This window comes from Drosophila subobscura, chromosome A, assembly GCF_008121235.1.
Source record: "Drosophila subobscura isolate 14011-0131.10 chromosome A, UCBerk_Dsub_1.0, whole genome shotgun sequence".
Lineage (NCBI taxonomy): Eukaryota > Metazoa > Arthropoda > Insecta > Diptera > Drosophilidae > Drosophila > Drosophila subobscura.
The window spans coordinates 17,174,141-17,188,982 of NC_048530.1; the positions used below are offsets into that span (position 1 = coordinate 17,174,141).

Genomic DNA, 14,842 nt, shown 5'->3' on the forward strand with positions numbered 1-14,842 from the left:
ACACCAAAGCGAAAACCAAAGAGCAGATTACAAATAGAGAAGGAACAGGATGGGGACGAGGATGAGGATGAGGATACAGATAAGGATAGAGATGATTATTAATATGGAGATGAAGATGAAGCGACACAGGCACCGTTAGCATATTTTTTTTATACAAATACAATTTAAGCAAACGAGACAAAAATATGAAATTAACAAATTGACGTAAATTATTAGTGAGAAAAAGAAGCAACTGATAATGTCTGTGTAAAGACTTTATACATGCCTGCCATATGCCTACATCTGCCTAGCTGTCTGACTCTATCACACACATACAAAAACACACACAGCGACATATTTCTATCCTCTATATCTCTCTCCCTCCCTCTCTCGCTTGTGCACACGACCATGCTCTGGATTATGCGACCGGTTTGGGCAGCGCATAAAGAGGCGCACCACCACCTCCGAACTGACAAAGTGACAAATGTGTGCGTGTGCGTGTGTGTGTGTGTGTGTGTGTGCAAGCTTTTTCGAAGTATTCGACGTTTTATTCGAGAAAATACTGCATTTTGGTTACCCAGCTACTTGTTCATTGACCCAAACCAAAGTACCAAAAAGGTACACTCCCAAAAGTGCAGCCGTTGTCGAGCAACTCTATTTGATAGCAACTTCCCCGGCTACAAATTCTTAGTGGTTCAGATGGCTGTAAAGCAACCAAACCCAATCTCATACGCGTACAAACACCTGACACCCTCACTCGCAGATTCTCGCCTAGAAAAATATATTGATTTTCATGCATGCAAAGGTTATACACACATATACATATGTATGTACGTACATATGTGCGCTAAAGTAAATACAGCTAAAGAAGAATTCAAATAAAGATTAAAGAAATGCTACAAGAAATTATGACACCCGCCACTTTTCTACTAAACAAAACAGATCGACTGTATATTTACTTAGCTGTGCAACAGTATGTGGTAGTGGAACATTTGCTTGACAAACAGACACACACACACACACACACACACACATACACATACACACAACACGATTTGCATTTGGTTGTCTAGTTTTCTTTTAAATGGGAAATTTAAAATGTATTTGAAATATTCTTAAAAAATAGTTCTCTCAACGTAATACAAATAGAAATCGATTAAAAAGAAATGCCTTCATACATCTAAATGTTTTCGTGGCCACCACAAACATTCAATATTTGATCAAAGCTAAGCCTCTTCTTATCGATTTTTCGACGGAATACGAGTATTTACAGCCACTACAAAAGAAGCCATTTTTTTTTGTTTTTTTTTTTTGGTATAAGAAAAACGGAGGGTATAAATGACACAGAGCAACAAATTTTGTATGTATTCATTTTTATTAAAGTAAAACGAAAAATAGGAAGAAAAACACTCGAACCACAAACACAGACAGACAGAAATTGTTTTATAAATAATATATATGTACATATATATATATACATATATATATATATGTGTGTATTAGATATATTCGATTAATGTATTTAACAAAAGAAAAACAAAATAAAACAAACGCCTGAATTAGTTTATTACGCAAAATAAATTGAAGTATAATTAGTTAATTCGAAATATAAAACAAAAAAATCGAAGCCGATACCCGACGAAAAACAAAAATAAAGAAATGAGGAAACCAAAACTGCACAATAACATCTAAATGTAAAAAATATTAACTAATACAAAACAGAAGCAAGGAAAACAAGATACAAGCAAAGAAAAAACAAAAGCAAATAAACAGCGCAAAGGGATAAACAATTTTTATTTTCATTAAGTATAAATAATTAACGCTTTTTTAGTTCTCCAAACAAGTTGCATATTAATTTATAAAAATGAGAAAACGACAAAATCAATTTATAATAAAGCAAACAGAAAGTAAAATTAATTAATAAATGGGAAACCAAAATATATTGTAATGTAATAAATGAAAAAGAAAGAGAACAAAACCAAAAACGATATATATATATACAAATATATATATATACATAAATTAAAGCGAAATTTTTTCACACTTTAGCTTAATAAATTGTAAAAAAAAAATACAAAAAAAAAAACAAAAACAAACAAACAAAACTGAAATAAAATGAGATTTAATTGAATTTGTTATGCAAATGAAAAAATCTGCTTGTGTTTTCATTCGCAACGGAGTGCGAGACTCCCACCTTCCATTACTTCCTTTCAGTACCATCTGTGATCCAAGTATTCCCTTAATATTGAGTGAAGTCGCCTGTGGAATGGGATGGGGATGGGTTCCTGATGCGAAGCGCACTTCCAGTGCATCATGGGGGCCATGAACAGTTCCAATTCCTCCCAGCATGTCCTATGAAATGGTCTTTGAGGCAGCCCGTGATGGTTTACGGGGAGCGTAGAACTTGCAGTCAATGCAAGAGCGATGCAATGAAGAGCGATGGGTGCGGCAAACTGAAAGAGAGGCAAGTCTCTGTCTCCGCTCTGCGCAAGTTCACGTTGAAGAACTAGTTGCATACTCGTTTGTATTTGGATTTCCAGATCTTTCTTGTACTTACTTGTACTTGTACTTACAGAAGAAGGACCTAAATTATTAATAAGAACGAGACTGAAGTGGTTTTTCGGTTTGTTGTATTATAATTTCTTTTATTTGTTAATTTATTTAGTTGTATATATATATTTATGTATATATATACGTATCGTATCGTACAAAATGTTCAAACAACAAAAAATATATATATATATATATGTTTATCTGTATGTATATATTCGTTATCATATGGTGAATTGGTTGGTGAATTGGTTTATACTTGATTAGAGTTCGAAGTTTGTTTTTTGTATATTTTGTATTTTATGTGTTTGTGTTTTTGTGTGTTTGTGTGTTTCGATTTACTAATGTGTTTTCATCTTGCATGTTGATTCTTTCTTTGACTTTGTTGATTGATTTATTATTTATATAATTTGCTGTTATGTAAGTTACTTATTTAGTTGGTGTTGTTGGTAATTGGTAAAAATTTGTTTTGCCTACGATTTGTTTTAGTTTGAGGTCTAGTTTTATAATTGCTTGGTAATTCATAGCTTAGTTTTTTCTTTTTTATATTTGTATATATTTGTATTTGTTTTTATTCAAAAATGTTTGGTGTTTTGTTAAGAATTAGAATTGCTATTTATTGTTGTTTGCTTGTTTTTTGTTTTTTTTTTTAAGATTTTTTTTTGGTTTTGGTTTTGTTTTTAATCGATCAGCCCTGCCATTAACCATAGCGTATATTTTGTATATATATATCATCTATATAGATTTGTTACTCGTATAACGTAGGTTAATGCCTAACTCTTGCTCTGTATAAATTCTTGTTTTAGTTTTTGTTTCGCTTTAATCGTAATTTAAACAATTCTTTGTCTTTCTGGGCGTTAAAAATGCATATCAAAGTCCTTAATTAGGTTCTAGGCTGCGTTTAAGTAAGTTTGTTCATCTATGTATGATCATCTATGCTTTTGCTTTTGCTTTTGCTTTTGCTCCTGCTTGCTTTGCTTGATTCTTGATTCTCATTTACTCGGAACTACAAAATATTGCTGTCCATTTTCGTATAGTATATGTAAATCATTGACTGCTTACGGTATTAGTGCTAAAAGTTAAGTGTATAAATTGTATTAGCTTTACTTTTACTTGTATATTTAACGTTAATTTTGTTGTATTCCTATTTCCACTTGCTTGCCGCGGTTAACTCTGGTTTAGCTTGCTGTTCAAGTCGGGATTTTGCTTGGAGTTTGCTTTTTATGGTGTGTGGTCTATGGTAGTGTATGGACACTGATACGCGCTGCTTCGGACACAAACCAAAACGAAAAACTACAAACAAAATACACACATACGTACATACAAACATACACATACACATTAGGGGGGAGCCACCGAAATTTGATTATTTTCTTTGTATGTACAACGATTCTCGAGCTGGTTTCAGCTTCAGCTTCAGCCGCTTCACTCCGAAATCAAACTCAACTCCAAACGCACTGGAAGGACACCACAAAAACACCACACCGAACAGAAGAATGCTGCTACATTTCTTATGTAAATGTTTTTGCTTTATTTTCATTATTAATTTACAACTCACGCGTATCATCAGCTCTTGCAAAATATAAAAAAAAATATATATATGTAAGTATTTGTGTTTATTTTTAAAAACCAACAGAGTAAAAGGGGCGGGGAGGGGTGGGAAGAGAGTTTCAAATTAAAAGAAAAACGCCTCTCGCTTGCAGGTACTCGCATAAGACGGTGAATGCCATGGAAACTTAAAAAACAGACAGCAACAATTAAAATGACTTGTAAATTTCTCGCCTCACTTCGCCACGCTTCGCAACGAGTGTCTACAAAGAACTAAACAGAATTTCCCTGGTCTCTAATATAAATGATAAGCAACTAAGCGGGATAAGGGGAGTAAAAGTTAAATCACAAAGAACCAAACACTGAAATGCTAAAGATTATTACAAGTTACAAATGTTGAATGAATGCAGGGCATGATTGTGGTCTCTGGATTGCGGATTGTGGATTGTGGATTATGCGGGTTTCCAGGGCTGGTATAAAATGGGATCTCTAATCGGACTTTTCTTGCTTCAATTACATAGATCTCTATATATATTTATATGTATATATGTAGTCTGTTGTTTCTGTATATATGAGGTTGTTTTATTGCTGCTAATGTTGCTAATTATCCTCGAGTTGCTCTTCCTCCTCTCTGATTGCGTGTGTACGTACGTGCCTCTCTCGTACTTTTAGTTGGTGTTTTGTTCTGTTCTGTTCTGCTCTGTTCTGTTCTGCTTCATTGCGATTTATTGCTGGCTAATGGCTGATGTTGATGCTGCTGCAGCTTTTGCTTCATCTTCTGCTGTTCTGTTCTGTTCTGTTTCACATACAACTTTAATTATTCGCTTCGTTCATTTGTTGTTTGTTTTGTTTTTTGTTTTATTTTTTTAGTTTTCTTTAATTTGTTTTTGTTTTGCCATATAAATTGTGTATAAATTGCCTGCCTGCGCTACGCTGAACGTTTTGTCATCAAAGGGTTTTTGCTTGGTTTTGTTTTTCGAGTTTTTTTTTTGTTTTTCTTTTTGCTTTGTTTTGTTTTGTTTTTTTTTCTTTTGTTTCTGGTTTTCGTTTACTGTTTTTATGCCTTAATGGTACAACGTTTTTACCTTTTTTTTCTTGGGTTTCTTTTTTGTTATTGGTTGTTCTTGTTGTTGTTTTTGTTTATATATGCATTACTTAACTAACAAATAGAAGCGTGCACATGGCGTGGTGCATCAAGTATGTATATATACTGCACTCATGCTGTACACACACACACACACCCGCCACATGCACGGGACTAAACATTATAGCTTAAGACTAACATTTATAGACGTTGCTGCATGCTGATCTTGTTGCTGCTGCCTTGCTGCTGCATGCATTAGAAAAAAATTAGGTTTATGGGTTCCTGGTTGCTGTCACTTCTGCTTCTGCTTCTGCTGTACTCATTTCTGTTGTTTCCTTGTTTCATTTCGTTTGTAGTTAAGTTCGCTCCGCTCCGCTCACCATCGTTTCTCCATCCTCTTGCAATTTAGTACATAACGTGTTGTGTATAATAGGTATGTAGCGTAGAATTATTAATTAAAGTATGTTTTTATATACGGCATGCTGCTTCCTGCTGCTTGCTGCTGCTGCTGCTGATGCTGCTGATCATCCTTCCCTTCAACGCTGTCGCTCATCTGTCGCTCTCCCTCCCTCCCTCTCGCTCTCTCCATCTGTCTGTCTGTCTGTCTCACTCTCACCAGCAAAATATCATATCAGGCTTTATTGCGGATCGATTCCCTGCACTTTAGATGTCGCCATTGTGAGAGACATTCTGCTCCAGCTCCTTCAATTTCTCCTCGCGCGGCTTGGCATTGCCGAAAATGGATGCCGACTGCTTGGTTTCGGCCACCGCATTGATTGGCGCAGCAATCGTACGTGGCTTCAGCTGCAGACGTGGCCTCTCCGTGTCGTCTGCAATCAAAGAATTTAGAATAAGTAAAACTGGAGCCACCACAGCAACCACAGCAACACTTACCAATGGCGCCAATCGATGCACCACCGCCGCCGCCGCCGCCGCCGCCTCCGCCACCACCACCACCACCACCGAGGTTGCCGCTACCTCCGAGACCGCCGCTGCCACCAAGGCCGCCGCCGCCTCCACCAAGGCCGCCGCTAGGACGTTCACTCTGCTGGTTGGGATTGTAGTGGGTACGCTCGCGGTCACGGTGCCTGCTGAAGTTGTTGTAGCGGTCGGTGTCGCGCGACTGATTGCCATAACTGCCCTCTCGCTGCCCCCGGTCACGGTCCTGATTCCGATCGAACCGATCATCATTGTTGAAGTTTCCGTACCGACCACGATTCGCCGGCCGATCTGAAATTGGGTAGGGGACACGACACATGTCAAAGACGGGTTAAAAACGTTAAACAGCCAGCCAGGGGGGCTGGGATCCTGTTGTGATTGGATAAGCTAAGGCTAAGGCTCGTCATGCTAGCTAGATGGCTATTGATGCTAGTAAAAAGCGTGCGGGAAAATCTATTCAAATTTATCGCAGCTGATACTGTGCGTTCGAGATACTGAAGGCACCTTTGTGAAGGAATAAAGGGGAATAATGGATAAGGAATAAGGAATAAGAGATCTGGGGCAAAGAGGATATTTCTAGGAGAAGCAAATCAAAGAGGGAGGGAGAGAGAGAGAGCGAGAGGTTCCAGGATAAATCCTGAATCCAACAGAAACGGAGCGGCAGGAAACAGATGAAAATAACAAACAACTTAAAGCCAGTAGACACAGTGGGGGAGATTGTGCAGTGGGGTAGGTAGGCTGGTGGGTTTCTAGGTTTCTAGGTTTGTAGGTTTGTAGGTGGAGTGTAATAACTCTTTCGGGGACTGCAGCGTGGATTTATTAGTTCCATGCGTTTCGGTTCGAATCAGAATCAGAGTCAGAGACTGCTACTTTTGGCAGCACACTACGAGGGATGCAGCTACGTGTTGATTGGTTGGTTTGTTGGTTGGAAGCCAGATAAAAATGCTTTACCATTGTATCCTCTATTCATGCCACTGCCGGAGCCGGAGCCGGAGCCTGCGCCGCCGCCGCCTCGACTTCTATCACTGTGACCACCATAATTATCATTGTACGAACCTCTACTGTCGGCGCGATTACCAGAGCCGCCGCCACCCTCGCGACCACCGCCGCCGTTGCCGCCAGTTCCGGGACCGCCCCGGCTATAGGATTGGCTGGTACCGCCCTGTCGGGGCGGTCCGCGCTTCTGGAAACCGTCTCTTCCACCATCACGGGTCATGCCTCCATTGCCACCGCCAACACCGCCACCGGGCCTGTGAAAAATCAAAAGAAAGAAAACAGTTACACACACATACACATACACATACACAGACGTGGCAGACAAATGAAAGAAAGAGTTAGTCGCATTGTCAGATTGGAGGAATCTGTACAATCTGTGCAAGCTTACCGATCATTTTTCCTACGGTCAGCTATATCGATGCGCAGCGGCGCCGACAGATCGTCCAGTTTGATGCGTCCATCGAACTCGAGGGCCCGCTCCAGATTCTCCAGCGTTTCGAATTCGACGTAGCAGAAGCCTTTGAACATGTCCGTTTCCCGATCCTTCACCAGCCTCACGTTCTTCACCTCAAAGTCTTGAAATATTTTCATCACATCGCCCTGGACGAGGCCCTGGGGCAGGTTGCCCACAAAGGCGATAAAGGGCGGTTCCGTTGGTAGTACCTTCATCTGGCGTTCACCGCCAAATCCCCCCCTGCAACAAATGGATGATTGAATGTTAATCATTAGAGTGCGATTTGCTGCCAACTGTTTTAACTTTCTCCCCCTCCTTCTGCCCCCACCATAGGCACTGGCTTCGTACTAGCTTTATTCTACCCTCCCACACGCACACACCAACACAGCACACACACACTCACACACACGCACAGGCAAAGCTAAGCAGAGCGCACATGGGGGGAAAAGCGAAGCGGAAAAACAAAAGGAAGTCCGAGCCCGATACCGGGATGTCAAAAATGTCAACAAATACCGCCACTGGATCCATATTTCGACGCGTGTACATTATAAACAATTGCCGCACGTTTATTAAACATAAACAAAACCAAGTAGTGTCCACCACTCAATTGAGGGACAAAAGCGCGCGCTTTTAGCATTAAGCAAATAGGAAGTTTTTCCCATGAATTATGGGTCTATTTTGGGCGTTTGGAACCATTGCTGGGGCCTGACCCGGCCCTGGCGCTGGTCCCCGGCATGACGGCCGCCCTGGCTCTGCTCTGGGCAAGCAGCTAGTACTTTTTCGTGCTGTTTTTGGGTAGTCAGGCCACGGATGTTGGGCGACAATGTTGGCAGTGATGCCATCAAGCCGTTTTACTGAACAAAACACTAGCACACAGTAGTAGAAAAGACAAAAAAGAATGTAGGAGAAAAAAACACGCACACTGGCGCACACACACACACACATCATATACATATATAATGACGGCGACCAACGACCGACACGTACATAACAAGGTGTGCGTGTATGGGTGCGTAATCGTGCGCCAGTGTTCGTGGTATGGTATGGTGTTGCCTTTTTGCCCAAACCGCGTGCATTATTACACATTTGAGTAAACGTCTGCACTGCCGAAAACACGCGCGTGTCACACACTTGAAAAACAAAAAACGTACACCATTTCGACGAGATTGCACCGACAATTATTGAATATATTTAATAATATTTACCTAGCGTGTTCATAACCACCTCTTCCAGCCATGTTTTATTTTTTTCAAATGAGCGAATTCGCTGCAATCCGTAGATTGACCTGACAACCCGACAACAGTGTGTACACACCACACCATCTGCTTAGCGTGCCGCCAACTTTAGCGATTCACATTGCAAGTGTGGTAGGTAATTAGATGGAGAGTCTAACATGCTCATAAATCATTTAATGCCCAATTATCTGTATCATAAAAAGGTAAATTAATTGCTGTTCAAGGGCTGCCGCAATAATTAATTCGCAAGCAACACTTGTCAATTCGCCGTGGAGTACGTTTTGCAGCACTAGCGATAGCAATATCGATAGTTGTGCCTGAAAAAGTCACTCTAAAAAATCTTGGGGAACATTGCAAAAACTAGTAATTTAATTTATATTGCAACCGCTGTTGCAAAACTTCTATTAGTCTTCAATTTAATTCATATATCGGCATATTGATGACGGATATTACAGTGCTGGCAAGCGATGAATCCCGTGAATTCGCCGCACGGCGTTCGCTTACAACACTAATGTTTTCTGGTTTCTTCTTACACCCAGTTTCGGCAAAATTGTACACGTTTTTTTCATAGCAGCCACTAATTGCATTTTGTAGTTTATTTATACTTATATTTTACACTAAACGTCGTTCGGAACACCGCAAAGATGGCTCTAACCTCCCGGTTTTACAACGAGCGATATCCCGAAATCGAGGACGTCGTCATGGTGAATGTGCTTTCCATAGCCGAAATGGGCGCTTACGTACATCTGCTGGAGTACAACAACATTGAGGGCATGATATTATTGTCTGAGCTGTCACGTCGCCGCATTCGCTCCATTAACAAACTGATCCGAGTGGGAAAAACCGAACCGGTGGTCGTCATTCGTGTGGACAAGGAGAAGGGCTACATAGATCTGTCCAAGCGTCGCGTTTCGCCCGAGGATGTGGAGAAGTGCACCGAACGATTTGCCAAGGCAAAGGCCATCAACTCTCTGTTGCGGCATGTGGCCGACATTCTCGGCTACGAGGGCAATGAAAAGCTGGAGGAGCTCTATCAGAAGACCGCCTGGTATTTCGAAAAGAAATACAACAGCAAGACCGTGGCCTACGACATCTTCAAGCAATCGGTGACGGACCCATCCGTCTTTGACGAATGCAACCTGGACCCGGAGACCAAGGAGGTGCTACTGAGCAACATCAAGCGAAAACTCGTCTCACCCACTGTCAAAATACGCGCCGACATCGAGTGCTCTTGCTATGGCTACGAGGGCATCGACGCCGTCAAGGCATCCCTCACCAAGGGACTCGAGCTGAGCACCGAAGAGCTGCCCATTCGCATTAACCTAATAGCGCCGCCGCTGTAAGTTGATAAACTAACAACCATCGATGCGCCACTAAACTAATTTTCTCTTCATCATTTTTCCAGCTATGTCATGACAACAGCCACCACAAAGAAGACAGACGGCCTGAAGGCCCTGGAGGTGGCCATCGAGAATATACGTGACAAGATACTGGAGTACGAGGGCGAGTTCAAGGTTATAATGGCACCCAAGCTTGTTACGGCCATCGATGAGGCAGATCTGGCCCGGCGCCTCGAGCGTGCCGAGGCTGAGAATGCCCAAGTTGCTGGCGATGATGATGAGGAGGATGCCGCCGATCAAGAGGGCATGCAGTTCGATCCCGAGAAGGAGTTCAATCACAAAAACTCAACGGCGAATGCCAAATCCGATGATGACGACGACGATGAGGACGAGGATTAAATTTTAATTTTGAAAATAGTTCCCACTAGTTGGTGAAAATCCAACTACAACTTGAACAAGAGCGGGCTCCGATTCCCCCAAAAGTTCAACAGCGAACACAATTGATTAATTAAGAATTAATTAATTAAATAAGAATAAATTAGCCACAGCTGCAGATGGCAAAGTAATTAATTCACAACAGCAAATGCAAAATGCGTTTTGGTTCCTTCTTTTTCCATTTATATTTTTATATGTATGTATCCAAATCCAAAAACAATTCTCGACTCTTTTATTTGTTACAAAAATTCAATCATTTCACATTTTGCCCTTTAACATGATCGTCCCAATTAATAGAGCGTCGCATCTTAACACTAGATCAAATTTGTATATAATGTTTCAATATATGTATACCATATATTTTAATATATATATATAAGTGTATGTGTGTATGTATGTGTGTGTGTGTCTATATATTTATAAATGTATGTAGTCAGGCATATTTTCGGTATATGTTTTTCGATTTGTTTTTGTGTTTTTGTTGCTGCTGCACTTCAATTCTTAGTTTCAGTTTCGTTGCTGTGGTTCCATTACCATTACCATTTATCCCCCTCTCAGTTTTGCATTTGCATCTTAAAAACAGCACACACACACACACACACAGTAATCCCTGCATCCTCGTGTGTATTGGAGGACCAACTGACGCGTGTCGCCCGAAATGCATTCTCATCCTACTATTTAGCTATTGTGTATAACGATTCATATAAAAAAGGAGGCATATTAGTTGCACACAAATTTCCCTAAATTACAATTTTAATTTTTATCCATTTTTTCATTTTTGTTTTGGTATTGCTCGGAGTATTTCGTTGAAACGGAATCTAGTGGCTGACTGTCTGGCTGGCTGGCTGGCTGGCTGGCTGGCTGGCTGTCTGTCTGGCATATCCTTGGCTATCCTGCAATGTTGGTTCTCATGATGTCGTTATTATTGTTCCCATAGGCGTGAACTGTGGTGCGTTGGAGAAAGAGAAAGAGGAAGAGGAGTAGGTGGTGGCGGCGGTGTCTGTGGCGTTTATGGTGGGGTGGACAGAGCACGGGCAGGGGGGGACAGGGGTCTCCAGCCCGAGTTCAGCTAAGTCCGCCACCGGCTGCCTCGTTGCGGCTAAGCAAAAGCGAGCTGGCCACCTGCTTATTGCCACCGCACTGCCTTAGCACAATGAGAACATCGCCGCGCGGATAGCCGAGTGCCATGAGATCGCTGACATCCTGCTCGGTAAATCGATCCATTGGCTGGATGGTATTCGCTCCGTGCCCTGCCGCAGCTGAGCTAGAGGTTGAGGCACCGTCTCTTCGACTCTGCTCCATGGCATCGGCAATCGCCTGCTGTTCGGCCTGTTCCTCTGGATTGCCCGTAAGCCGGGCCCCAACCGGCAGCTCGCTTTCGGGTAAAAATGGTGTTGTCGTTCCGGTGGTGCCAATAATCAGTAGATTTCTCTGCAGATCGATGAGGCACTGAAGCAAATAAAGAGAGAGAGAGAGTTAGAGAACAAACACACAACAAAAAGCGAGAATTAGGCGTTACCTGATGACGCTTCAGCATGTCCAGACCCAACAACATGTCCATGGGCTGTTGGCCGAGAACGGTGAAGCTGGACGTCAAGTGATCGTTCTCGATCTGCAGCTGAACCATGTGGATTCTGCCTAGAATGGGCTGTGTGCCCACACCCTTGGCGACACCATTCCAGCGCGTGTCAATTAGCCGATTCACATGGCACCTCTCGGCACAGTCCTTGCTCATGATTGTCGTCTGGGCTCCAGAGTCAACGAATGCCTTCACCGGCACGCCGTTTACCTTGCAGTTGATGTAGCTGTGGGGAAATCAGTTTCAGTTTGAGGAGGGGTCTGGGTCTTGTGTGCACATTGGCGCAGCACTTACAGCATCGTGACCATGCCAAAGATCTCCGGATTGTATTCAATGGCCGCCGCCATATTGTCCTGGATGTTCTTCTGCTTGATCTCCTCGGCAATCAGACGCTGCGTCTCCTCATCGAACGGATCCGCTGTCAGCATTCGCACCCGCTGATCGTTGCGCCGCTTCCGCTCCGCCACATGCTCCCTGAGGGCACGGGCAAACGTGTCCGGATCCCCCGAGTCGAGGGCCTCCGCAAGCCGCGTATTATACTCCCTCAGCAGGGCCAGTGTCTTCGGGCTGGACAATAGCAGCTGCCTCACTGTCTCCGGATCGTCGTCGAAGTTCACATTGAATTCGTCCGTCATTGGGATGTCTGTTAGGTTCTGCATCTGCTGTTGCTGCTGCTGCAGACTGTTGCTGGCGATGCCTCCTCCCAGTCCACCCAATCCAGCCAGTCCGGCCAGTCCACCTACTCCTCCCATGTTAGGATTGGACATTGAAGGTGGGCTGCCGCCACTGGTCGTTGCACTGGATCCCGGCACAGCAATGCTGCTAAAGTCCAGTCCACTTATTACCGGATTGTTGGCACCTCCTGTTGGAAAAGAGTGAATCATTATTAGCGATTAAGAACCAATTCAGTGCGCTGTGCATCGCCCACACACAGAACATCTGTATATCGTGATCTGCATGCGAGGGGTCTTTGTTGGGGTGGGGGGTGTGCGGACAGACAAGGCCAACCACGCACGATGGGGTCAAGTAAACAGCCAGCCAACAAAAACAAGATACGAAGATCAGAGCACACCTGCTTATGGCCTTCTCCATCTATGCATACATATGTATGTATGTACATATGTTTGGTTGCATGTGTGGATGCGCCATTGCCGCCAACGCCGCGCACTTTCCACTCCGTTGCAATAGAATCAAATCCACCTCCTTTCCAGTGCTCTGTGTGTGAGTGCACACTCTCTATCTCTGCATGTGTGTGTGTGTGTGGTCCCATTTACTTGCTTTTTTTGTCTTCAATTTCTTTCGGAATGTGCACAAAAATGAATGGGAAAACAAAAGAAAAATCGCAAAAAGAACAAAAACCCCGCAATGGCGAACAAAAAACGCGTTTATTTTTAAAATTAACTGCGACGCAGAGGAGGCGTCCGGCGGTGGCAAAGATCTTTTTCCAAAAAATGCATGAAGATATCTTCAATGCTTCTGCCGAATTGTGTATATCCTTTGATTTGTCGCTGGTCCGCGTTAGTCGTGCCTCGAAAAGGCTTATCAAGTGCGTTTACCAGGGCGATCACATGAAATGGATCATGGATCGGTGATCAAGTTTTCCTGGTGAACGCGCCCAATGGCTGTTGGGCATATGAATATGGTACACAAAAAATGTACCAAGTAAATTAATCGATGCGATCGATCCTTGATCGATGCATCCCGTTTTACGAGATTTTAGATTACTTTTTTTGTGCATTTACAAACGGCTGCCCAGAATATGAATACCTGCTCGAAAAGGGTATACAAACACTACACACACACGCACACTCACACACTGATTGGGCTAGCCACGACTCAAGCCGGATTCATATTTCACAATTTCTTGAAACATCCTTTGACCATCAAGGTGTACCTGGAATGTTAGGAGCATCCTACCCATGCACGCTTCATACGGATTATGGACACTGAAGCTGTGCGGGGTTGGTGCAGTCACTGGCCACAGGCGTGGCGCGTGCATTGACCCAGTTATACAGTTCGCGCGCATATACATAGACCTCCCCCTCCCACTACCCGCTGCACTCACAACTTACCTGCGCGATTGTTGGGCCGTCTTCGCTCCAGCATGATAAAGTCCCCATCGTTGACGCCACACTGCTGCAGCGAGTGCTTGTTGTTCGTCAGCTCCCGGCCATTGAAGAGGACGACAATTTGATCGACTTCGGCCCCGATCTCCATCGCACAGAGGGCTTTGAGGTTCTCCAGCTCGAGATCGTGGGACACGTCCAAGCAGAAAAGCCGATCATCGGAGGCAGTCACTGTGATTTTCATAGTGCGAGAGACCGCTGGGGCGCTTGATTTATGGTGTGGGGTTTCACTTAACTCCGTGCTTTTCGGTCGATTGATTGCGCACAAACACTGTTTTGGGAGGATTCTCTTTTGGGGGACGACTGCCTGCTTGAATGGACCGCAATAATTTATAAATGCTCTCGCTAGATTCCGTTTTCTCTTTCGGTTTCGCCTGAGTGTATGGTGTATGTGTGTGCAATTGCTTTGCTTTGTTGTTTTGGTAACCAACATAAACGCTGCCGATGCGATGATGCGATATCTTGGGTTGCATTCAGACTTATATCGATGTATTGATATTATTCACAAAGTACCATCGGCAGCATATTTATTCGAAAACCCGTACGGGCTCAAGTGGCAAACCAAAATGTTGAAAAG

At 43.1% G+C, this 14,842-nt stretch overlaps 3 protein-coding genes across 4 annotated transcripts; 1 reads left to right on the forward strand and 2 right to left on the reverse strand.

Annotated features, from left to right (window-relative positions):
• Positions 1-4,962: 4,962 nt before the first annotated feature.
• On the reverse strand, positions 4,963-8,863 carry LOC117903543 (RNA-binding protein cabeza). 2 transcript variants are annotated; one of them, XM_034815733.1, is made up of 5 exons: positions 8,756-8,863; positions 7,485-7,790; positions 7,052-7,350; positions 6,056-6,391; positions 4,963-5,991 (listed from the first exon to the last, which is right to left on the reverse strand). In XM_034815733.1, the coding sequence occupies exons 1-5, from the start codon at positions 8,785-8,787 to the stop codon at positions 5,825-5,827; spliced, it is 1,140 nt and encodes a 379-aa protein (XP_034671624.1). In that variant the 5' UTR covers positions 8,788-8,863; the 3' UTR covers positions 4,963-5,824. The 2 variants fall into 2 exon arrangements, with proteins under 2 accessions (XP_034671624.1, XP_034671625.1); XM_034815734.1 differs by having other exon boundaries at positions 7,157-7,350; positions 8,756-8,862.
• Positions 8,864-9,316: 453 nt separating this feature from the next.
• Positions 9,317-10,542, forward strand: LOC117903546 (eukaryotic translation initiation factor 2 subunit 1). Its single transcript, XM_034815737.1, has 2 exons — positions 9,317-10,124; positions 10,191-10,542. The coding sequence occupies exons 1-2, from the start codon at positions 9,430-9,432 to the stop codon at positions 10,522-10,524; spliced, it is 1,029 nt and encodes a 342-aa protein (XP_034671628.1). The 5' UTR covers positions 9,317-9,429; the 3' UTR covers positions 10,525-10,542.
• Positions 10,543-11,333: 791 nt separating this feature from the next.
• Positions 11,334-14,651, reverse strand: LOC117903539 (protein DDI1 homolog 2). The gene is made up of 4 exons (XM_034815726.1): positions 14,212-14,651; positions 12,434-13,001; positions 12,080-12,365; positions 11,334-12,009 (listed from the first exon to the last, which is right to left on the reverse strand). Exons 1-4 carry the CDS (start codon positions 14,447-14,449, stop codon positions 11,626-11,628), a joined length of 1,476 nt encoding a protein of 491 aa, XP_034671617.1. The 5' UTR covers positions 14,450-14,651; the 3' UTR covers positions 11,334-11,625.
• Positions 14,652-14,842: the final 191 nt, after the last annotated feature.